Source organism: Hirundo rustica, unplaced genomic scaffold (assembly GCF_015227805.2).
Source record: "Hirundo rustica isolate bHirRus1 unplaced genomic scaffold, bHirRus1.pri.v3 scaffold_356_arrow_ctg1, whole genome shotgun sequence".
NCBI classification, from domain to species: Eukaryota; Metazoa; Chordata; class Aves; order Passeriformes; family Hirundinidae; genus Hirundo; species Hirundo rustica.
Window position 1 is genome coordinate 5234 of NW_026690402.1, and position 23738 is coordinate 28971.

General features: G+C 52.4%; 1 protein-coding gene and 1 long non-coding RNA gene across 5 annotated transcripts; one reads left to right on the plus strand and one right to left on the minus strand.

Moving 5' to 3' along the window:
* Positions 1-5274: 5274 nt before the first annotated feature.
* LOC120747972 (uncharacterized) lies at positions 5275-7229 on the minus strand. Of its 3 annotated transcripts, none has more exons than XR_005699248.1 (4): positions 7126-7229; positions 6123-6215; positions 5863-5945; positions 5275-5663 (listed from the first exon to the last, which is right to left on the minus strand). It is a non-coding gene; the product is annotated as an uncharacterized LOC120747972 (long non-coding RNA). The 3 variants fall into 3 exon arrangements; XR_005699249.2 differs by lacking the exon at positions 7126-7229 and adding an exon at positions 6677-6958; XR_005699250.2 differs by lacking the exon at positions 7126-7229 and adding an exon at positions 6319-6659.
* Positions 7230-7492: 263 nt separating this feature from the next.
* LOC120747973 (acidic leucine-rich nuclear phosphoprotein 32 family member A) lies at positions 7493-23497 on the plus strand. 2 transcript variants are annotated; one of them, XM_040054037.2, is made up of 8 exons: positions 7493-7654; positions 16064-16213; positions 16341-16463; positions 17688-17886; positions 20083-20181; positions 20990-21087; positions 21675-21735; positions 21883-23497. In XM_040054037.2, exons 1-8 carry the CDS (start codon positions 7601-7603, stop codon positions 21942-21944), a joined length of 846 nt encoding a protein of 281 aa, XP_039909971.1. In that variant the 5' UTR covers positions 7493-7600; the 3' UTR covers positions 21945-23497. The 2 variants fall into 2 exon arrangements, with proteins under 2 accessions (XP_039909971.1, XP_039909972.1); XM_040054038.2 differs by having other exon boundaries at positions 20095-20181.
* Positions 23498-23738: the final 241 nt, after the last annotated feature.

Here is a 23738-nt window from a genome sequence, read left to right on the forward strand (position 1 = left end):
CGGAAAAATGGGAATGTACGCATGGAGCAGGGAAGAACGGGAATGTTCCTGTGGAGCGGGGAACAACGGGAATGTGCCCGTGGAGCGGGGGAAAAACGGGAATGTTCCCATGGAGCAGGGAATCGGGAATGTTCCCGTGGATCAGGGAATGAAGGAATGTTCCCATGGAGAAGAGAATTGGGAAATCAGGGAATGTTCCCATGGGTCGGGGAATTGGGAATGTTCCCATGGAATGGGGAATCGGGAATGTTCCCGTGGATCAGGGAATCGGGAAATCAGGGAATGTTCCCATGGGTCGGGGAATCGGGAATGTTCCCATGGAGAAGACAATTGGGAAATCAGGGAATGTTCCCATGGGTCGGGGAATTGGGAATGTCCCTGTGGAGTGGGGAATCATGAAATCAAGGAATGTTCCCATGGATCAGGCAATTGGGAATGTTCCCATGGATCAGGGACTCAGGGAATCAGGAATGTTCCCATGGAGCAGGGAATTCCCATGGATTCCCTCAGCACTTCCCACGGACCGCATTCCCTCTTCCTGCAGCTCCCCTCCCCTTTTCCCGGGAATCCCTTTTCCCGGGAATCCCGCACCTCCTTGACCTGCAGGGCGGATTTGAACTCCTCCAGGCTCATTTCCTTCCCCTTCCCGGCGACATTCCCGAACTGTTTGCCCAGCCAGCGCAGCCACTCCGCCTCGGCCGCCGCCGCTCCCATGGCGCCGGAGCGATCCCTAAATCCCAGCAACCCCCGTTTTCCGGGAGCTCCCAGCCTCGTTCCGCGGGGCTCCGGATCCCGCGCAGGGATCAGCCCGGCCGCCCGCGGAATCCCGGATTTCCACGGAGCTGCCCAGCCCCGATCCTGGGATAATCACGGGGATCGCACGGGAGCGTCCCTGGGGATTCCTTCTTCCCAGAAAACCCGAGCAGGGATCCTCTCCCATTCCTGCTTTTCCCATTCCCTCTGTTCCCATTCATGTTCTCCCATTCCCTCCTTTACCATTCCCATTCCCTCCTTTCTCATTCCCATTCTCTCTCCCATTCCTGCTTTTCCCATTCCCTCCTTTCCCTTTCCCATTTCCTCTCCCATTCCCGCTTTTCCCATTCCCTCCGTTCCCATTCCCACTTTTCCCATTCCCATTCCCTCCCTCCCTTTCCCATTCCTTCTTTTCCCATTCCCTCCTTTCCCATTCCCTCTTTTCCCTTTCCCTCCTTTTCCCATTCCCTCCTTTCCCATTCCCATTCCTTCTTTTCCGTTTCCCCCCTTTCTCCGTCCCATTCCCTCTCTCCCATTCCCTCCTTTTCCCATTCCCATTCCCGCTTTTCCCCTCTCCCATTCCCTCTCTCCCATTTCTTCCTTTCCCATTCCCGTTTTTCCCATTCCCTCTCTCCCATTCCTTCTTTTCCCATTCCCTCCTTTACCATTCCCTCCTTTCTCATTCCCATTCTCTCTCCCATTCCTGCTTTTCCCACTCCCATTCCTTCTTTTCCCTTTCCCTCCTTTCCCGTTCCCTCCTTTCCGTTTCCCCCCTTTCTCCTTCCCATTCCCTCTCCCATTCCCTCCTTTTCCCATTCCCGCTTTTCCCTCTCCCATTCCCCCATTTCTTCCTTTCTCATTCCCGTTTTTCCCATTCCCTCTCTCCCATTCCTTCTTTTCCCTTTCCCTCCTTTCCCATTCCCATTCCTTCCTTTCCCATTCCCTCTCTCCCATTCTTTCCCCCCCTTTCCCTTTCCCTGCCCTCCAAAATTCCCCCAATCCCCCACGCTCCATGAAATCCAGCGGCGCTTCCCAGCCATCCCAGATTTCCAAAGGATTTCCCCGGGATCCCAAGGAAAATCCAACCTCCAGGAGCTTTTCCCGTCTCCAGCCTCTCCCGCTCCCCTCCGAAGGGAAATCCCGGGAAATCCGGCGGCGTTCCGGAGGACAGGGACGGATCCAGCCGGGAATAAATCCCGAATCCCGAATCCCCGCCTCGTTCCCGTTGTCCCTCCTTTCCCAAACCTCTCCACATTCCAGCCTTGCTTCCTTTCCCTTACCCAGAGGTTTTTCGCCTTCGCCAATACCTCTCTCCCCTTCCTCTTTTCCCTTCCCTCCTTATCCCATAGATCCCCGTTTCTGTTTAGACATTCATTGCCTTTCGTAGCCCTTGCCCTCTCTCTCGGCCCCTGCTCGTCCCCTTCCTTCTTTTTTCCTCTTAATCCCTCCTTTGCCCCTTCTCCTTCTCCCTCTCTCCTCCCATTCTTTCCCCCCCTTTCCCTTTCCCTGCCCTCCAAAATTCCCCCAATCCCCCACGCTCCATGAAATCCAGCGGCGCTTCCCAGCCATCCCAGATTTCCAAAGGATTTCCCCGGGATCCCAAGGAAAATCCAACCTCCAGGAGCTTTTCCCGTCTCCAGCCTCTCCCGCTCACCTCCGAAGGGAAATCCCGGGAAATCCGGCGGCGTTCCGGAGGACAGGGACGGATCCAGCCGGGAATAAATCCCGAATCCCCGCCTCATTCCCGTTGTCCCTCCTTTCCCAAACCCCGCCCGGCTGCGGGGCTCATCCCGATCCCGCTTTTCCCAACCCCCGGATTGGATTTGTCCCGTCCCTCGGGAATTGTGCTCCTGCCAAATCCAGAATTCCGCCCGTCAGGAACACGCCGGGAATGTCTTTTCCAGCTTCCCATCCTTTTTTTATTCCCTCTGGAATAAACCCGGCTGGAGTGGGGTTGCCGTGGGAATGTCAGGAGCAGATCCAGGTACGGAACATTCCCGAATTCCAGAGGCGTCCCAGCCCCCCCGGATGCGTCCCGGAATAACGGCCGGGAGCTGCCGGAGCGCAAAACCCATCCCGAAAAATTCCAGACGGCCCAGGATACCGGGAAAGACGGGGTCAAATCCGGCCTCATCCCAATCCCGAATCCAGCCTCATTCCAATCCCGAATCCAGCCCTTCTCCCAATCCCAAATCCAGCCCTATCCAATCCCAAATCCAGCCCTGTCCCATCCCAAATCCAGCCCTTTTCCCAATCCCAAATCCAGCTTTTTCCCCATCCCAATCCCAAATCCAGCTGTCCCATCCCAAATCCAACCTCATTCCAATCCCAAATCCAGCATTTTCCCGGGATCTCCGGTCCGTTTCTGGATCCTGCGGTTTTCCCGGGATAGAGCCCTTCCCTCCTTTTCCCGCATCCATGGGGAGAAAAGCGGGAATTCTCCCGCTCCCTGTGGGACCTGGGGCTCTTCCCAAGGAACGGGAATTCCAGGTGGGAACGCTGGGAACGGCAGCAGAGGGAGCCTTGGGACGGGAGCCCCATTCCCAACTTTTCCTTGGATTCCGTGGGATTTGCTGACCCAGAGGGATTCCATCCCTGCTTTTTCCAGGAAACCACCCCCAATTCCCACGTTTTCCCTGGATCCCGTGGAATTTCCTGGTTCTCGGCGGAGTTCAATCCCTTTCCATCCCTGGTTTTTACTGGAAACCACCTCCATTCCCAACTTTTCCTTGGATTCCGTGGAATTTCCGCGTCCTCACCCTCCCCATCCCCGTTTTTTTAACGGGAAACAACCCCCGTTCCCAACTTTTCCTGGAATTCCCAAGGATGCGCTCATCCTGAGGAATTCAATCCCTGCTTTTTACTGGAAACCGCCTTTAATTCCCAACTTTTCCCGGAATTCCCACGGATTTGCTCGTTCTCATCCTTCCCATCCCTGATTTTTACAAAAACCGCGCCCCCCCCCCCCCCCCCCAAATTCCCAACTTTTCCTTGGATTTCCTCATCCTGAGGAATTCCAGGAGCTCTTCCCGAATCAGCTCATGCTCCAGGAAATCCCAGGGAGGAAGGAAAAACGTTGGAATCCCAACATTCCCGTGGGATTTATCCCCGGAAAAAGGCGGCAAAGGGCGAAATTCCCGAAAGGAACAACCGGGAGCGGAATTCCCAGAAAAACCAGGGGAAAAAAAAATCCCCTCGGGATCGATCCCAACCTGCCGGGATCGGATTGGAATTCCCAAGTTTTCCTCTCCACTGGAATCCTCGTGGGAGTTTTTGGGAACAGCTCCATCAATCCCACGGATTCTCCTCCAGGAAATTCCTTGGAATTCTGCCACTCCCATTCCCAGTTTTCCCACTTCTCGCCTCGCTTCCGAACTATTTTTCACCTTCCAATTTCCTGGAATTCCCCGGAAGTTTTTATCCCAAATTTTGGAAGATTTTTCCCCCCCTCCCCTCGATTTTTCCCAGGAATTTTCCAAGGATCCCAGATTTTTTTCCCACTTTTTTTTTTTCTTCACCTCCTCTCACGGATTTCCGACAGCAAAAAAATTCCCCCCAAAATCCCAGGATTTTTCCAGCTTTTCCCACAACTGAAGCGATTTGATTTTCATTCCCAAAAAAATCATGGATTCCACTTCCAATTTATTCCATTGTTTTTTCCCCCCACCCATTTTCCCAAAATCCCGGAGGATCATCCCAGAATTCCTTGGATTTTTTTTAAGTCATCCCGAATTTTTTTTAGGGGGAATTTAACGAATTCTCCCATTAATCCAGGCTGAGAAAGCGGGAAAATCTTGGAATATTCCACTAGAAAAATCGGGAATATTCCAATTGTCCTGCAAAATTTTCCCAGGAAAAGGAAAGTAAATTTAATAATCATTAAAAAAAAAAATGGGAATAACGTTTCCCTGCCGATTTTAGGGAATTGTTCTTTGTGCGGGAAAAACAAAGGGATGAACGAAGAATTCCCAGGGATTTTCCACGGGAGGATTCCTCTGGAATTCTGGAGGGGAAATCCTGGGAAAACAAAAGGGAAGAAACTGAAATTTCCCGTGAGAAATCCCAGAAATTCCACTCGAAATTCCCGGTTAAAAAACGATCCCAGCAACTGAAAATTCCCAGGAAAATGAACAAGGACAGAAATTCCCTGCAACTGAAAATTCCTGGGAAAAATTAACAAGGGGGGAAAAAAAAAAAAAAACAACTCCACAATTTCCTGTTAAAAACGATCAGGGAAAAATTCCGTAAATTCCCGATAAAAACGGGAAAAAATTCCATAAATTCCGTTTTAAGTTTCCCCTTAAAAACAAATCCCGCTCACTGCAAAATTCCCGGTTAAAACAAATTCCAGGAATTCCATTAAAAAAAACTCCCAAATCCCATCAATTCAGAATTCCCGATAAAAACAAGAGGCAGGAAAAATCCCAACGATTCCCATGAAAAAAACCCCAAAATTAAAAATTCCTATTTAAAAAAACAAAGCAGGAAAGGAAAAACGAACAAAAAAACCAACCCCAGGAATTAAAAATATCCCTTCAGATTTATTCCCGGTTTTTCTTTCATTCCCAAACCCTTGGAATACGAACAGCGGCGGGAGCAGCTTTAAACAGGGAATTTTGGCTCGGAACAGGGAATAAATTCCCTGGAGAATGAAAAGGAAAAGGAATTCTCTGCACCTTCAAGCAAACAAAATCCACATTTTTCTTTGGGAAAAAAAAAAAAAACCAAAAAAATCCCAAAGGAAAAAGCGGCTCTGGATTCCCAGAAATTCCTTTTAAATCCCAGATTTCTTTTTTGTTTTGTTTTGGGGAGAAAAAGCCCTTTTCCAAAGGTTTTCCAGCAGCAGCAGGAGCAGAAATTCCACGAGAAATTCCCCAAGGATTCAGGCCAGGAGCCGCCTCTGGACACAGCTGGAAAGGAGAAGTTTCGACAGTTTCAAACGTAAAATCCCACCTCATTCCCAAATCCCAAAGCTTTCCAAACGTCTGGAATGTTTACCTCCCCATCCAGGATTTCCCAGGCAATCCCAAAATTCCACCATAAACCCCCAAAACTTCCCCAAAAATCCGAACATTTTGCTGATTTCTTGGCTTCAATCGGAATTTTTACCCGGAGTCGGGATTCCCGCTGCTTTCGTCCACGTTCCTGGAATTTTTCCACGCTCACAGCTGAGGCTTCACCTCCATCCAGGCCTGCAAAATAACGTGGATAAAACCAAGTTTTCCAAGGATTTTGGTTTTTTGAGGCTTTCCAACAGCTCTTTGGGATTTTTCCAACCCCGTTTTTTCCCAGGGAAAGCTGGGCAAATCCAGGAAAAGCGGGAAGGGATAATCGGGAATTCCTGGAGGAATGAAAAAGCACTTTCTTACCTGAGTTGTGCTCCAGCTGATGGGAGCTGTTTGCAAATCCCAAATCCTCGGGAAGAGCGGCAGCTCCGGGCGCGGATCCTCATCCGGCAGCACCTGGGAAAGGATCCGGGAGCAGGGAATGCTTTGGGAGGGGAAGGAGCACAAAGCTCGTCCCAAATTCCACGGGCTGGGATCGTTCCCACCATCCCAGGCTCACCTTGGACATCCCAGGCATGGAGCAGATGTCCTGGGAATTCCAGCGCAGGCAGGAATTCCTTCCCAAGATCCCAGCCCAATCTCCCTTTGCCCATTCCCTGTGTCCTGTCCCTCCGTCCCTCATCCCAATCCCTCTCCAGCTCTCCCGGAGCTCCTTTAGGCCCGGAGGATTCCCTGGATCCTTCCCTTCTCCAGCATTCCCAGCTTGGCGCCATCCCCGTCCCCATTTTCCTTCCCAGTTCCTGGCGTTTGGCTCGGAAAGGATCTCGAACCCGTCCAGTTCCAATCCCAGCGCACCTCCCGCGACCCCAGCCCGGCCTCGCGCATTCCAGGGATCCCTTCCCTATATCCCACCTCACCCTGCTCTCTTCCACTGAATCCACTCTCCTTATCCTGACACTCCAAGGGACAAATAAAATATATATTAAAAATAAAATAAAATCCCTTCCCATCTTTCCCGAGCACTGAAGGATTCCCGTCCTTGGCCCGGCTCCACCTCAGCACAGCCGGGCCCCGCTGCCCCTCAGCGGCCTTCCCTCAGGGATCCTCCCGCTTTTCCCTTCCCGGGGATCCCGACGCTCCGGAGCCGCTCCCAGCCCGGCCCCGGCCGCTGTCCCTCCCCGCCGGGGCCCTTCCCGGAGGGAACCCTCCCGGTTCTCCCCCGGAGCCGCTCCCGGCCCGGCCCGGCCGCTCCCCGCGCCCTCAGCGCCGCCGCCCGCCCCTCCCCGCCTCGCTCCGCCCGCCGCCCGCCCCCCGCCGCCGGGGCCCGCGCCATTGCCCGCGCCATTCACCGTGCCTCGCTCCGCACCTTTCCCTCCCTCCTGGCCGCGCGGCTCCGCTTTGGCCTCCGCTGACCCTCCCCGCCGGCTTCCCCGGCGCTCCGGCGGGCGCGGGGCGCGGCGCGCACGGTACCCGGGGCGGCCGAGCCGCGGCCGCTCCGTCCCCATCGGGCGGCAGCGCGGAATGAGCCCTGGGCTCGGCGCCGGGCTGTCCCCCTGCCCGGCGCTGCCTCTCCCCTATTGGCTTCCGCCGCGCCTCGCCCCGCTGATTGGCCCAGGCGCGGCGGCGGCGCGCTGCGATTGGCCGGCGGCGCCGTCGATCCGCGGCGGAGCCCCCCGGAGCGCCCGCCCCCGCGGTTATCAGGTTAGTGCGCGCCGCGGTGCTGCGCTCGGGCTTCCGAGCGGCGCTGGGCGAGCCCGAGTCCCTCCGCGCCCCGCGATCGGGGGGCTCCTGCACGGGGTCACTGCGCCAGCCGAGCCGCGCACCCTCCGCCAGCCACGGACATGGACATGAAGAAAAGGATCCACTTAGAGCTGCGGAACAGGACGCCGTCAGATGTAAGCAATGCAATGCTTTTTCCCTCCCCCCCCCACCTCCCCCCCCCCCTAAAAAAAAAAAAATTAAAAAAAAAAAATTAACGCCGATAACCCTAATGATGAGAATAATAAAAAGGCATCCCACGGTTATTATTACTATTATTTTAAATTTATTTTTTTAATTTTTAATTTTAATTTTTTTTTTTTTTGGCGGGGTGGAGCGTGCCAGGTGTTGGCGGGGGCCGGCGCTGCCCTTGAGGTGCCTACCTGTGCGTGCGGGGGGCTGCGGCCCCCGCGCCCCGGGAAACGCCCCGGGAAACGCTCCGGGAAACGCTCCGGAGGATCCCCGGGGCCCCTCCTGCCCGTGCCGGGCTGCCATGCCTCGCAGAGGGGGCTGGCCGTGCATTAAATAAAAAAATAAGTTGCTGGCTGCTCGCTCTCTCTCTCTCTCTCTCTCTCGGCGTGTTTAGTTGGCAAATATTTGTGCAGGGTGCCGGGCTAGGGAGAGGCAGGCAGGGACCGCGAGGGAGTTGCGAGTGGTTTTAGTTTGAAGTGCGTCTCGGTTTCTTTGCAGTGATCAGGCAGGAGAGACTGGGGAGCCATATTTGTAACTTTGTAGTCCTCATGAACGCGCCCTTTCTCTCTCTCTCTCTCTCTCTCTCTCTCCCTCTCTCCAGATGCTGAGAAGATAAAAGGGAAGAATTTTGAAACCGACGCTTAGCGTTGGTTGGGTTCGGTTCGGGCTTTTTTTTTTTTTTTTTTTTTTTCCCCTTGCTGTTTTGGTTTTGTTGTGGGTTTTTTTTTTTTTGTTTTGTTTTGGTTTGGTTTTTTTTATTTTATTTTGCGGGCGATGGGGCATCGCCGCCGGTAAAGCGCGAGCGTTGAATAATAATCCTAACGTTCGTAATAAGAATAATAAAAAAAAATAATATCGGAAGAAATCAAACGCGCTCTCTCCACCCCCTCCATCCCCACACACGCACAAAAAGGCTGGGATGTGTGTGTGTGTGTGCGTGTTTTTTCCTTCTTCCCCCTTTTCCCCCCCTTCCTTCCCCCGGGGCCGGACTTCAGGTTGTTGTTCCGCGTCTGGCGGAATAAACGGGGGACGGCGAAAAACTTTGGCAGGACAGGAGGAGAAAAAAACCAAAAAAAACCAAAAACCAAAAAAACAACAATCAAAACCCCAGCAATACCCCCCCCACCCCCCAAACAAGCAAGAAAATAACGGGTGGGGGGGGGAGGGAAAAGAAACCAAAAAAATTAGAAAAACCACCCCAAAAAAATGAGTGGGCGGGCGGGGTGGGGGGCAAGGCGGAGCGCGAAGCCGTGGCGGGGAAGCCCCTTCCCCTCATCCCCATCCCCGCCGGACCCTCGGCGATGCCCGGGGAGGTTTCACTCATCCCCGGCCCCACCGCGTCCCCCGAGCCGCCGGAGGCTGCGGGGAAAGGGGAAGAGCTTTTGGGGGGGGCGAACGTACCTCAGCGGGGCAGCGGCGGCCGAAGCGAGCGCGGTGTGCTCCGGGGAGAGAGAGAGAGGGGAAGGGAGGAGGAGGAGGTGGGGGGGGGGGGGAACGACAAAGGCGGGCGCGAAGCGGCGGAAGCTGCGCTTTCAAGTTTAAAAACTCCTGGGCGAGCCAGCAGCAGGAGGAAGAGGAGGAGGAGGAGGGAGAAACTCAAAACGGCAAACCCCGCGGTACGACCGCCATGGCCGGTGAGGCGGGGGGGGGGGGCCGCGCTCCGTGAGGCGAGCGGGGCAGCGCCGCAGCGCAAGTAGGACGCGGCGCCATGTTCTGTGCTGTGGGGCCCCCCCCCCCCACTTTCGCCTTCCCCTCACGGCCGCCTCCTCCTCCTCCTCCTCCTCCTCCTGCCGCTGCCTGGGCCGCGGGCGGCCCCGCGGGGCCGTGAGGGAGCCCGGCCGGCGCCGGGGCTGAGGCGCTGCGGAGGCTGCGGCGGGGCGCTCCCGACATGACGGGCAGCGCGCTGCCATTTTGTCGCCGGCCGCGGGGCGGGAGGAGATGGGTGAGGGCCGCGCTGGGGTTAAAAAAAAAAATATAATAATAAAAGGGAAAAAAAAAAAAGAGCTTATTTAAAAATATCGGGTTTTATTGAATGGTCCGGGCAGCGGGAGGTACGGACGGCACCGGGAGGAGCCCCGCGGTTCCTCCCGGGTGAGGAGCGGGGAGTCCGCCTCCTTCCTGGGCAGGGCCCTGTGGGGAGGCAGCGTCGGGCTTCGGAAGTGTTTTGCTACTTTTCGTCCTGGTTTTTTGTTGTTGCTGTTTCTGGAGGGTTTTTGTTTGTTTGTTTTCTTGGGTTTTTTCCCTTTTTTTTTTTCTCCTCCTTTTTTAAAAATTATTTTAAAATACTTTTCTATTTTTGCTCATTTTTTGCCCCCCCCCCCCCCCCGCCCCGTTTCGCCTCACCGCCCTCATCGCTGGAGGTTCCTTCCCCATTTTAAACGCTGTTTTTAAAAGCAGCGTCCAGAGGGATAAACTCGATTTCCCCCTCTTCTCCCTGCTTGGATTTTGTGCTGTTTCCGCTCACTTTTGCTTTACGCCAAAAGAAAAAAAAAGTTGGGAAAACTCGGGAGCTGGAGGGAGTTCCCCGCTCCTCAGGGCTGGGAATGGGGCGGCAGGGAGCTGGAAAATCGGGATCGTTTCATCTTTCGCCGCTTGGTTTTCCTTGGAATTTTCAGGGAATTTGGTGCCTTGACCCCTCCCCTGAAGCGTTCTAAATCTCAGTTTTCCAGGTTTTTTTTAAGCTGAGGGCTGGAAATTCCGGTTGGGAGTGTTGTTGTGTTCCCGAGCTGTGTGCACGTGGTTTTTAGGGAATGAAGTTCGTGGGATGAATTTTGTTCCTTTAAAATACTAAAGGAAAGCCCTGCTAAATCCCACCCTCTGGAACTGGGATGTGGCGGGAATGTTGATGCCAAAGTCACTTATTCCTGGATTTCAGGAAGTTTTGGGTGGGCAGGATGAGTTTGGGAATTGTTTCCCTTCATTTTGAGTGCTCGTCTTTATTATTTCCCAACTTTACGTGGAATATCAAGAAATCCTGGGAAGATCCCCCGGAGTTTTGGGAACTTCCTTAAATTCTGGGCTGCTTTTTGATTTAATTTATCCTGGAATCAGAATGGAAATCCCTGGATGCGGATGGGGTTTTGTGCTTTTCCCTGAGCTTTTCTTTGGGATATTTTCCACCTGGATCTCCTATTTTTCCATGGAATTCTGGGCTTTTCTGTTGGATCATCCCAGAAAGTCACATCCTGATTCATACGACATCCTAAAAATATCCTCAAGTGGATTCTGTGGAGAAATTCCTTCCTCAATCTCATTTTTGTTGTTTAATTTTTAAATTTTTCCCTTTATTTTTTATATTAATGCGGTGCCAGGAAAAGCGCGGATTTTAGTGCTGGAAAATTGGGAATTTTTGGATGTTCAGGCAGTTTTTTTTTCCCAGATATTCCTACTTGTTATCCCATTGAATTTACAAACCGCAGCAAAATGAGGATTTTTATTTCTCTTATTAATATAATTTTAATTCTAATTAATTAATTCCTGTTAATTTCCTTCAGGGAGCGTTCACCTGGGCAGATTTTGGCACTTTTCCTGCCCATTCCCATGGGAAAATCCAAATATTGGGAAGCCAGGGCAGGTGGGGTGGGGGGGCGGTGTTTAAAATGAGCCTGAAAATTTGATTTAACGAGGGGAAAAAAATTCCCTGATCGGCCCCAAATTCCATCAGAACATTTGGAATTTCCCCAAAAAAAAAAAAGGAATTCTCAGGAGACAAAACCCAAATCCAACAGAACACCAAATAAAAGTGAAAAACAACTGAAAGAAAAAAGCTTTTTAAAAAAACTAATTTTAATTATTATTTTTTTTTAAATTAAATTTTTAAGGCTAATTTTCCACAGATTTTTTTCCCCCACTGTTTCCCTCTGGAATTAAAATTTCCAGGGGGAGAAAAAAAAAAAAAAAAAGAGAACCAGGTGTGGGAATATTGGGAATTTTCAAGCCTGGATTGAGAGGAATGAAAGTCAAAGTTTGATCCCTGATGGAATCCCAATGGATTGGAGGGAAGGACAGTCTTGGAGTTTTTTCCTGGTTTTTCCTGGGGAAAAGAAAAAAGGAAGATTAGGAAGGAATCTTCCCAAAATTCCGTGCTAATCTCCAGAGGGAGCTGGTGGGATCGGGATCTTGTCCCAGGGAACGGGGACGGGGTGAGAGGGGGAGGCTCGGCCGGGACAGCAGCAGGAATTTTTCCGTGGAAAAGGCGGATAAAGGTTGGGAAGGGCAGCCCTTGTGGAGTTCCCGTCCCCGGAAGCGTCCGAGGAATTCCCGGATGCGACGCTCCGGGATCGGGCACGGCTTCGGCTCGATCCCGGATGGATTTTTCTGACCTCAGCGGCGGTCCCGGAACGCCGGGAGTTTAAAATTCTTGGTGGGATTTTCCCAAGGAAGTTGAGGAGCGGAGGAGGAATTCCGATCGGAAGTTTGGGAAAGTCGAGATGAGTTTGGAGTCCGGTCGGAGCTTCCTGGGATGGGAATTTGGTGTTCCCAGAAAATTTCCTCCCTGCCCTGGGTAGAATTCCAAGGGTTCTGGGAAACCTGGAAGAGCTCTGGAGCTGTGGCCAGTCCCAGAAAGGTTGGATCGATGGCTGCATTCCATTAATTTTTCCAAGCATTTTCCAAGGATTCTCTTGATTCCTGGCTGGAATTCCGGTCGGATGAGCTGGCGGGAATGGAGCGTGTTCCCAAGGATCCTGGGTTCCCTCAGGAATCCCGGGTTCCAGCTGGGAGCTGCTGAAGGGAACAGGATTCCTTGGATGGGGGAATTACCATAAACTGGAGCTTGGAGAAATCCTGGAAAATTCCCGGGAAGCGCCGGCAGCTGCGGCGTCGCTTCCATCCCTAACGGTGCCGATGGAATTCTGCTCCCGATCCCAGTATCCCTGTTAATCCCATCCAGTCCCTTCCCTGTCTCTGCTGTGGGGTTCTCCAGGCTGGATGATTCCCAGGATTTCCATGGAATTGGGCTGTTGGATTTCCCAGGAATCGGGTCGTGTTCTGTGGCCGTTTTCCAGCTCCCGGGATTTTTGGGATTCTCTTCCCAGCGCATTCCCGGCCAGGAGATGCTCATGGATGACTGGTTGGAAATCAGTTTAGCCCACCTCGGATATTCCCAGTGGGAATCTCGTATTCCCAGGAAAGCTTTAATCCTGGAAAAACTGGATTGGTGGCTGGATTCCGTGGCTTAGTGGTGTTTTCCAAGGGTTCTCGGATTCCGGGTTGGAATTCCAGTTGGGATGAGCTGGTGTGAAAGAGGAATGCAGCGTGTTCCCCAAGGATCCTGGCTTTCCTCGGGAATCCATTTATCCCACCTCGGATATTCCCAAAAAAAGCCCCGGAGGGCTGCATCCGTATCCCAGATCCCCTGGGGTTTGGGGAAGGAATTCCATCCACTGTTCATCCTGGGGCAGGAAAAGGATGGGAAACCTTGGGAATTCTCCTTTTCCTGTGGAATCGGATCCTGCTCCAGGTCAGCTCCTCATTCCCGAGGCGGCAGCAGCAGCTGGGGATCCCCCTGGAATGGGAATCCCCTGGAATGGGAATCCCATGGAACAGGAATCCCCGGTGGCCGCCGGCCATGGCACCTGCTGCCCTCCCTGCCCTGGGCAGAATTCCAAGGGTTCTGGAAAACCTGGAAGAGCTCCGGAGCCGTGACCAAGCGGACGCAGAGCAGCTGCTGGGAGATACTCCATGGAATCCTTCCCTGTCTTCCACCGGGAATGGGATCGCTGGGAGCTGCCGTGGGGTTGGATCACGGAGAGCTTGGAATTGCAGCTGGAAATTTCACCAATTAATTATTTTAATTAGGTTCTTGAGCTTGGGGGTTTTTGGGATGGTCTTGGAGCAGGGATTGGCTCACGGGAGCCTTCGGAGCGGCTCCGGTAATCCCGGGATTGAGCAGGGAAGCTCGTCCAAGCTTTTGTTGGTCTGGTCGCATTCCAGGTGGGATTGGAAGGGGAAATGCAGGGAATTTCTGGCCTCCGGTTGGAGTTTTGGGGGAGACAAATCCTTGGAAAAGTTCCCTGTTAGAGGTGCTGTGGGAAGCGACGGCCTCTCCCAAGGCTTCTCCTTGAAATTCCGAGATTTTTACGGAGGGGGCTGTGGGGTGTTGGGAAAAATCCCACAAATCCAGTTCCTCCTCCTTTGGCACACCCGGATTTCCTTGGGCGTTCTTGGGGCACGGAGCCGTCCTGGAATTTCCTTTGGAACGCTGCCGTTCCCAGGGATTCAGGGAGTTAACACCGACACGGTGTCGCTCTTGGGAAGGGTTGGGAATGTGCTCTGCTCTTCCCAAGCCATCTCCCAACTCATCCAACCTTCCCAAACATGGCCTCTTGGATTCCGGGAGCTTTCTCCCTGGATTTGTTGGGTTTGTGCCTTTGCCCAGCGCTGGAAACAGGGAAGGGAGGGAATGTGGCGTTTGTGCACCAAACTTCCCGAAAGGCGGGGAAGAAATGGCCTTCCCTAAAAAATTCCATGGAGGGATTGGATTGGGATGATCCTTAAAAGCCCCTTCCAACCCCAAAACATTCCAAGATTTTAAATAAATGCGGATTAAAAGGGAAAAAAGAGAGACAGTTGTGTCATCGGCCTTCGTGCCAAAGGGTTTTCCTTTGTATCCAAGACTGTTCCCAGCTCTTCCTTAAATCTCCGCTCTACACCTGAGGGAATTTTTGTCCAAATTCCGCGTTTTCCATGCTGAGGGAGGATGGAGGGATGGATATCCCACCTCCTGGATCGGGGCTGGAGCTGTGTCACACTCGTTGTGTGTGGAGAACGTGAGGGGAAAAACTCTTTATTTATCCCAGATGGATCCTCTGGAGGATCCTGATAATTAAACACGGTTGAGGGGAAAGATCCACGTATTTTCTACCTAAATTTCACCCCAATGAGTAATTTGGGTGTTTATTTTGGGAATTTTGGGTGGTTTTTTCGCCTCAGTGTGCGGGATCAGGAGCAGTGCTGTTTGTCCCTCAGCATGAGGGCGCATTCCCTTGCCTCCATTCCCACTCACCTCAACTCCCGAATGTGAGGAATTCCCAAATTCCTCTGTGACAGAATCCACCTGGGAGCTTCCTGGTGTGGATCCCAGGCTCTCCTGGCTCCGTGTCCGGGGGTTCTGGGATGAGATAACGGAGCAGGGACGCAGATAACGAGGATTCGCCTCCATTGCCGTTTTCCCGCCTTTTTTTTTTTGGCGGGAACTCTGTTCGTGTGTGGAGAACGTGAGGGGAAAAAACTCTTTATTTATCCCAGATGGATCCTCTGGAGTATCCTGATAATGAAACATGGTTGAGGGGAAAGATCCACGTATTTTCCACCTAAATTCCACCCCAATGAGTAATTTGGGAGTTTATTTTCCATCAGTGTGTGGGATCGGCGCTGTTTGTCCCTCAGCGTGAGGGCGCATTCCCCTCCCTCCATTCCCACTCACCTCAACTCCCGAATGTGAGGAATTCCCAAATTCCTCTGTGACAGAATCCACCTGGGAGCTTCCCGGTGTGGATCCCAGGCTCTCCTGGCTCTGTGTCCGGGGGTTCTGGGATGAGATAACGGAGCAGGGACGCAGATAAGGAGGATTCGCCTCCATTGCCGTTTTCCCGCCTTTTTTTTTTGGCGGGAACTCTGTTCGTGTGTGGAGAACGTGAGGGGGAAAATTCTTTATTTATCCCAGATGGATCCTCTGGAGGATCCTGATAATGAAACACGGTTGAGGGAAAAGATCCACGTATTTTCCACCTAAATTCCACCCCAATGAGTAATTTGGGAGTTTATTTTCCATCAGTGTGTGGGATCGGCGCTGTTTGTCCCTCAGTGTGAGGGCGCATTCCCTTCCCTCCATTCCCACTCACCTCAACTCCCGAATGTGGGGAATTCCCAAATTTCTCTGTGACAGAATCCACCTGGGAGCTTCCTGGTGTGGATCCCAGGCTCTCCTGGCTCCGTGTCCGGGGGTTCTGGGATGAGATAACGGAGCAGGGACGCAGATAAGGAGGATTCGCCTCCATTGCCGTTTTCCCGCCTTTTTTTTTTTGGCGGGAACTCTGTTCGTGTGTGGAGAGCATGAGGGGAAAAAACTCTTTATTTATCCCAGATGGATCCTCTGGAGGATCCTGATAATGAAACACGGTTGAGGGGAAAGATCCACGTATTTTCCACCTAAATTTCACCCCAATGACTGGTTTGGGAGTTTATTTTGGGAATTCTGGGCGTTTTTTCGCCTCAGTGCGCGGGATCGGGAGCAGTGCTTCAATCTTGGCTTTCTTCTCAGCGCAACCTCAAACTCCTGAGTTTATCTGCTGAAATTCTTGCTAATTCCCTGGAATTCCTTACGTTTCCCCCTGGCTTTCTCCCCTTTGCAGGTGAAAGAGCTCGTTCTGGACAACTGCAGGTCGTACGAAGGGAAAATCGAGGGCCTCACGGATGAGTTCGAGGAGCTGGAATTCCTCAGCACAATCAACGTCGGCTTAACCTCAGTTGCAAACTTACCAAAGTTAAACAAACTCAAGAAGGTAAATCCCACCTCCCCGAGCCAAATCCCTCTCCCTTTACCCCCACCCTGCTTCTCCCCGGGTGGAAAAGCGGCCGGGACGGGATTCCCGATGGGATTTTTTTGAGGATGCTTTTGGGCCTTGGCAGCTCGAGCTGAGCGACAACAGAATCTCAGGAGGCCTGGAAGTGTTGGCAGAGAAGTGTCCGAACCTCACGCACCTAAACCTAAGCGGCAACAAAATTAAAGATCTCGGGACAATAGAACCTCTGGTGAGTCGGGATTGCTCCCGGGAATGGGGTTCGTCCCCTTCCAAACCCCTTGGAATTCCTTCCTCTGTCCCGGGTTGCTCCAAGCTTGGGCGCTTCCAGGGAATGTTGGACCTGTGCCGGGGCCTTTTCCCCTCATTCCTTCCCAAAATCCCAGTTACTCCTGCCCCCCCCCTGCATCCCAAGTCCTGGGGAGTTGGTTTTGCTCCCAGGAATGGGATTCATCCCGTTCCAAACCCTTTGGAATTCCTTCCTCTGTCCCAGGTTGCTCCAAGCCCGGCCTTGGGGACTTCCAGGGAATGTCGCTCCTGGAATCTGTGCTGGGTCCTCCCTCCCCTCATTCCTTCCCAAAATCCCAGCTAATCCCGGGATCCAGGCCGCATCCCGAATCCCTGTTCCCGGCGAGCCGCTGCTTCCCTCTAGCGGCTGCCGGGCCGGGCTCCCCCATTCCCGGCGGGAATCGCCGCAGCTTCCCAGGATTCCGCAGGCTCTGGATCCATCTCCAGGCACAATAATTCTCGTTAAAACCCTTCCAGGAGCAGCTCACGGGAAAGGCAGAGCTGTTAAACTCAGGGAGAAGCCTGGAACTGCTCCCAGTGCCCCCAGCTCTCCCAGTTTTCCCATTTCCAGGCCTTTTTCCCCGAGCGTTTTCCACGTTAAAGGGAAGGGAGATATTCCCTAAGAGTTGATATTTCTTATCCATGGATAAGCCTTGATATAAATACTCAATTCCTTCGGATTTTATTGTTAGGATTTCCAAGTTCTGTGGGCAGTGCAGACTTCTTCCTCCCCAAAAAAATTCCACAGCCTCCCCAGGAATTAAATTCCTATTCCATTTCCATGTCTTCTTTCATTTTCCAGAGGCTTAGGGGAAAATCATTCAGTTTTTTAAACCTCTCTTATCAAAGGTTTTGTGGCCAAACGTTCCAATCCTTCTTCCAGAATTCCTGCAAGGATTCCTGGATCCTGGCTCCTTTGGGATAATTCCCTGGGCGTCAGTTATCCCTTTGGATTCGGGAGCCGCAGAACTCCAGGGAGAGCCTTTCCCATCCCAGATCCCAAACAAAAGAACCCAAAACGCCCGCGGGAATCCCTTGAAGGACGTTCCCTCGTGGGATCCTTTGCCTTGGGAAGGAATTCTGAATTCCTTTCATTTTTCCCAGCAAAAGGGAATTCCCGCAAGCGGCGAAACCTTCCCGAATTCCTTTGTTTTTTTTCCCCCCCCAGAAAAAGTTGGAAAACCTGAAGAGCTTAGACCTGTTCAACTGTGAGGTGACCAACTTGAACGACTACAGAGAAAACGTCTTCAAGCTGCTCCCGCAGCTGACGTACCTGGACGGGTACGACCGGGACGACAAGGAAGCGCCGGATTCCGACGCCGAGGGATACGTGGAGGGGCTGGACGACGAGGAGGAGGATGAGGACGGTACGGGGAACGCGCGGCTCGGGAACACCGGCAGCCCCGGGGAGAGAGGGAGGGAACGGGAGTGAGGGAATGAGGGGAGTGAGGGAATGAGGGAAGGAATTGAGGGAATGGGGGGATGGAGTGAGGGAATGAGGGAGGGAATGAGGGATGGAGCTGTGAGGGAATGAGGGATGGAATGAAGGGATGGAGCTGAGGGAATGGAGGGATGGAGTGAGGGAATGGAGGGATGGAATGAAGGGATGGAGCTGAGGGAATGAGGGAGGGATGGAGCTGTGAGGGAATGAGGGAGGGAATGAAGGGATGGAGCTGAGGGAATGAGGGAGGGAATGAGGGATGGAGCTGTGAGGGAATGAGGGAGGGAGTGAAGGGATGGAGCTGAGGGAATGAGGGATGGAGCTGAGGGAATGAGGGATGGAGCTGAGGGAATGAGGGATGGAGCTGAGGGAATGAGGGGATGGAGCTGAGGGAATGAGGGAGGGAATGAAGGGACGGAGCTGTGTGGGAATGAGGGGATGGAGCTGTGTGGGAATGAGGGGATGGAGCTGTGGGAATGAGGGATGGAGCTGTGTGGGAATGAGGGAGGGAATGAAGGGATGGAGCTATGTGGGAATGAGGGGATGGAGCTATGTGGGAATGAGGGGATGGAGCTGAGGGAATGAGGGATGGAGCTATGTGGGAATGAGGGGATGGAGCTGTGTGGGAATGAGGGGATGGAGCTGTGTGGGAATGAGGGGATGGAGCTGAGGGAATGAAGGGATGGAGCTGAGGGAAGGAGTGAGGGAATGAGGGATGGAGTGAGGGAATAAAGGGATGGAGCTGTGAGGGAATGAGGGAGGGAATGAGGGATGGAGCTGTGAGGGAATGAGGGATGGAGCTGTGAGGGAATGAGGGATGGAGCTGTGTGGGAATGGAGGGAAGGAGTGAGGGAATGAGGGATGGAGGGAGGGATGGAATGAAGGAATGAAGGGATGGAATGAGGGAATGAGGGATGGAGTGAGGGAATGAAGGGAGGAATAGGGAATGAGGAGAAGGAGCAAGGGAATGAGGGAAAGGACCCGAGTGTCCCAGAGGAATGAGGGAATGTGGGAAAGAACCTGAAGGAATGAGGGAATGGCAGGAAAGGACGTGAGGGAATGGCGGGAAGGAGTGAGGGAATGGCGGGAAGGAGTGAGGGAATGGTGGGAAAGGACGTGAAGGAATGAGGGGAAGGAATGAGGGAATGAGGGGAAGGAGTGAGGGAATGGAGGGATGGAATGAGGGAATGAAGGGAGGGAGTGAGGGAATGAAGGGATGGAGCTGAGGGAAGGAGTGAGGGAATGAGGGATGGAGTGAGGGAATAAAGGGATGGAGCTGTGAGGGAATGAGGGGAAGGAGTGAGGGAATGAGGGATGGAGGGAGGGATGGAATGAAGGGAAGGAGTGAGGGAATGAAGGGAGGAATGGGGAATGAGGAGAAGGAGTGAGGGAAGGAATAGGGAATGAGGAGAAGGAGCAAGGGAATGAGGGAAAGGAACCGCATGATCCCAGGGAATGAGGGAAAGGACCCGAGTGTCCCAAAGGAATGAGGGAATGCGGGAAAGGACGTGAAGGAATGAGGGGAAGGAGTGAGGGAATGGAGGGATGGAGCTGTGAGGGAATGAGGGGATGGAGTGAGGGAATGAGGGGATGGAGTGAGGGAATGAGGGGATGGAGCTGAGGGAATGAGGGGATGGAGTGAGGGAATGAGGGATGGAGGGAGGCATGGAATGAAGGGAAGGAGTGAGGGAAGGAATAGGGAATGAGGAGAAGGAGCAAGGGAATGAGGGAAAGGAACCGCATGATCCCAGGGAATGAGGGAAAGGACCTGAGTGTCCCAAAGGAATGAGGGAATGCGGGAAAGGACGTGAAGGAATGAGGGGAAGGAGTGTGGGAATGAGGGAATGGCGGGAAGGAGTGAGGGAATGAGGGGAAGGGATAAAGGAATTGAGGGAAGGAGTGAGGGAAGGAATAGGGAATGAGGGGAAGAAATGAGGAGAAGGATGACGGAAATTGAGGGAAGGAATAGGGAATAAGGAGAAGGAGCGAAGGAATGAGGGAAAGGAACCGCATGATCCCAGGGAATGAGGGAAAGGCCCCGAGTGTCCCAAAGGAATGAGGGGAAGGGAGGAGGGAATGGCGGGAGGGAGCTGGGCAGGGCCTGAAGGAGCAACTTCCTCAGTTTTATCCCTAGTGAAAGACCGGGACGACAAGGAAACGCCGGATTCCGACGCCGAGGGATACGTGGAGGGGCTGGACGACGAGGAGGAGGATGAGGACGGTACGTGGGATGCGCTCCGTGGAATTCCTGCCTCCCGAAGGAATGAGGGGGGGAGGCGGCAAAGCGGAGAATCTCCTTCCTTCCGTCAGGGGGGGGAACCGAGGGAGGGAATTACGGGAATAGGGATGAGCGTGGATAAGAGGGAATGTCCTGGAATTGCGGAAACCCTCCGTGGGCGCGGGAAAAAAAGCAGGAATTGTGAGGGAAGCGCGTGGGAAACGCTCCAGTTAATTCCCAGCTCCGTGCCAGGCCCCAAGGAAGGAGCAGCCTGGAATTCCAGGGAATTCACCTTTCCCTGCCTGCTCCCAGAGCCGTGCCAGGGAATTTGCTGGATTCTCCCATCCCGGCGGCGCAGCAGAAGCAGAAAAGCTGGATGTGCGCTTTTCCCGGGAATGCTGAGCGGGAACTCCAGGGAGGTTCCCAAAAGCTCCCAACCGCGTGGAGAACGCTCCGTGGGCCTTGGCACTTCCCGGGTTTCTGCTGGGAATGGTTGGATTTGGGGGGCTGTCCTTTTGGGAATCTCCTGCGAAAGGCTGGAATTCTGTATCCGTGGGAAAACTCTGCTCCACCCATCCCTGGAAAAGCTGGGATTCCCCAGCTCCCAAATCCTTGGGAATAGTGGGAATTGGAGCAGCTGGAGCTCACGAGCGGCTCCGACCCTGCGTTCCCAGAGCTCCCAACAGCCCTCTGTGCTATCCCTAAGGAATTCTCCGCTCGGATTCCCAGATTTTTTGGGGCGGAATTATTCCAAAAAAAAAAAGAAAAAAAAACCCACCCTCCGCTTTTTCCCTGGATTTTGTTTTTCCAGAGGAGGAATACGACGACGACGCTCAGGTAGTGGAGGACGAGGAGGATGAGGAGGAGGAGGAGGAAGGGGAGGAGGAGGACGTGAGCGGAGAGGAGGAGGTGAGCCTTGGAATTCCGCCTCGGGAATAGCGGGAACGGGCGGGAAGTCCGGGATTTGAGGAATTTCGGGATTCGCTTCGTGCTGGGGCGACGGAGTCTGGGATTGAGGGAGGGGAAAAATGGGATTGAGGGAGGGGAAAAATGGGATTGAGGGAGGGGAAAAATGGGATTGAGGGAGGGGAAAAACGGGATTGAGGGAGGGGAAAAATGGGATTGAGGGAGGGGAAAAATGGGATTGAGAGAGGGGAAAAATGGGATTCCAGGGAGTTGTTTTCCCTCTCCCGCCCCTCTGGAATGTTCCTGAGCCTTGATCCTGCTGGAGGCTCTGGATAAATCCCATAAATCCCACTCCAGTTTCCCTGAACTCGGGAATTCCCACATTCCCAGCTCAGGGATTGATTCCCTGGGATTTCAGGGAATACCGGGAATTTCCAGCTCCCTCTATTCCCTAAAACAAACGGGAATGCCGGCGAGCGGCTCCTGGCCGAGGACGTTCCAAAGGCTTTTCCCTCCTTGGCAAACGGGATCTTGGGAAAGCTCCCGGGCCGATCCCGATCTCCTCATCCCGCTTTTTCCCGCAATTCCAGGAGGACGAGGAAGGCTACAACGACGGCGAGGTGGACGACGAGGAGGACGAGGAGGAGCCCGGTACGGGAACCAGATCCCGCTTTTCCTAAGGAGGGAAAAAAAACCCCCTTTGCCTGAATTCCGCCGGCGGCGGGATTTCCCGGAAAAGCGGGAATGTGGCTCCCGGAGTAACGGGAATTTTTTATTTTTGTTTGTTTGTTCTTCCAGAGGAAGAGCGGGGCCAGAAGAGGAAACGAGAGCCTGAGGACGAGGGGGACGAGGACGACTGAGCAGCTTTTCTCCCTGGGAAAACAACAAAAGAAAATTCCCCCTCTTTGTGATTTGACTGTTTTTATCCCGGAATTCCCCCCCTTTTCCCACTCCCGACCCTTTGGATTTCCTTTTCTTTTCCTGTTTTGTTTTGGTTTTTTTCGGTTTTTTTTCTTTTTTTTTTTTTTTTTGTTTGGGTTTTTTTTTTTGGTTGGGTTTTTAGGTTTTTTTTGTTGTTTTTTGTCCGGATTGTAACGTTGCTGTGGGAACCGAGCGGGAGCAGCGAGGGTGGGAAGGGAATAAAATCCTATTTTTACTGCCGCTCCTCCTCCGATTCTTTGGGAATTTTTATTTTTTTTTTCTTTTATTTTTATTATTTTTTTTATTATTATTATTTTTTTTTTTTTCCCCCTTTGGATCCTTTTCCTTCAACCCCCTTGGAAAACTGAGGGAGTCGAGTAGGAACCGAGTTGGGAATTCTCGGAAGCGGAGCTCGGACGTCTGGGAAGCGAAGCGAGGAGGGGGAAAAAAAAAACAAACAAAAAAAAACGAGTTGGAATCCGTGGATGAGCCGGGATTTTCCCACCTCTGCCGTTCCCAAATCCACGTTTTTTGGGGTTTTTTTTTTTTTCCCCCCAGGAATTGGCAGCCAGGCCTCTCCTCCCGGGTGCCTCGCTCCGTGGATTTTGGGGTTTTTTTTTGGGAATGCTGCCATTTCCAGCCCCCTTTTCCCGACTTTGGGAATTCCCTCTTTGTAAATAGCGACCAAACGTTGGGGGGTTTTTTTTGGAGGTGGTTTTTTTTTTTTTTTTTTTTTTTGGGAATGTTGGATTTTTCGGGATGGGTTCGGAGCTGGTGACTTTGAGATCCCCGTGTGTTGTGCGTTCCCGGTTTTTCCTTTAATTTGGGAGGGAATTTTCGGTTTGTTTGGGAAATTTTCTTATTTTTTTTTTTTAATTATTATTATTATTATTATTTGGGGGAGTTTTCTGGGTTTTTAGGAGAAATTTTTTTGGGAATTCTTGGGAACTTTCCTGGCCTCCAGCGCGGCCAAATCCCTGGAAATGGCAGGCATGAAAAAAAAAAATAAAAAATAATGGGAATCTATTAAAAAAATCCCAAATTCCCAAATTACCTGACCTCGGAATAAACCGACTCCTTCCCCCTCTCCCAATCAGCTCCCTCTGGAATTTCCACTGCTAATCCAGGAAAAAAAAAAAAAAAAAAACCCTTGGAAAAATCCCGATTTTTCCACCCAGAAAGCCAGGAATTCCGGGAGAAACGCCTGAAATTCCATGGAAATTCCTGAAAATTGTATTTTCTTACCTTGTGGGAGGCAAAAAACAAAAAAAAAAAAAAAAAGAAAAAATAAAAACATAAAAAAAACCCGGAAAATCCTTGGGGAATGTACAGATCCCGCGGGAAAAATCCCTTTGGGGAGTGACTTGGATTTCCTAGGAAAGCTTCCGTGTGTGGAAATCCAGCGGCTCCGGGGGATTTTTTGGGAATTTGGGGGCCCGGCAGAGCCACCTTTGGAGTTTTTGTCTGTTTGGCTTTGAGGAATTTCAATAAAGCTTTTGATACAAATCCCGCCTCTGGAATTCTTTCTGGGAAAACGAATGGCGGCCCCAGAAAAGCGGGAATTCCCAGATCTTTAGCGCCCGGAAAAAACAAGGAATTGCGGTTTTGGAAATGTGGGAAATCCTGGATTTTCAGCGCCTTTGGCTCCCTAAAACAACAAGGAATGGCAGCCCTGGAAAAGTGGGAATTCCCAGATTTTTAGCACCCTGAAAAAAACAAGGAATTGAAATTTT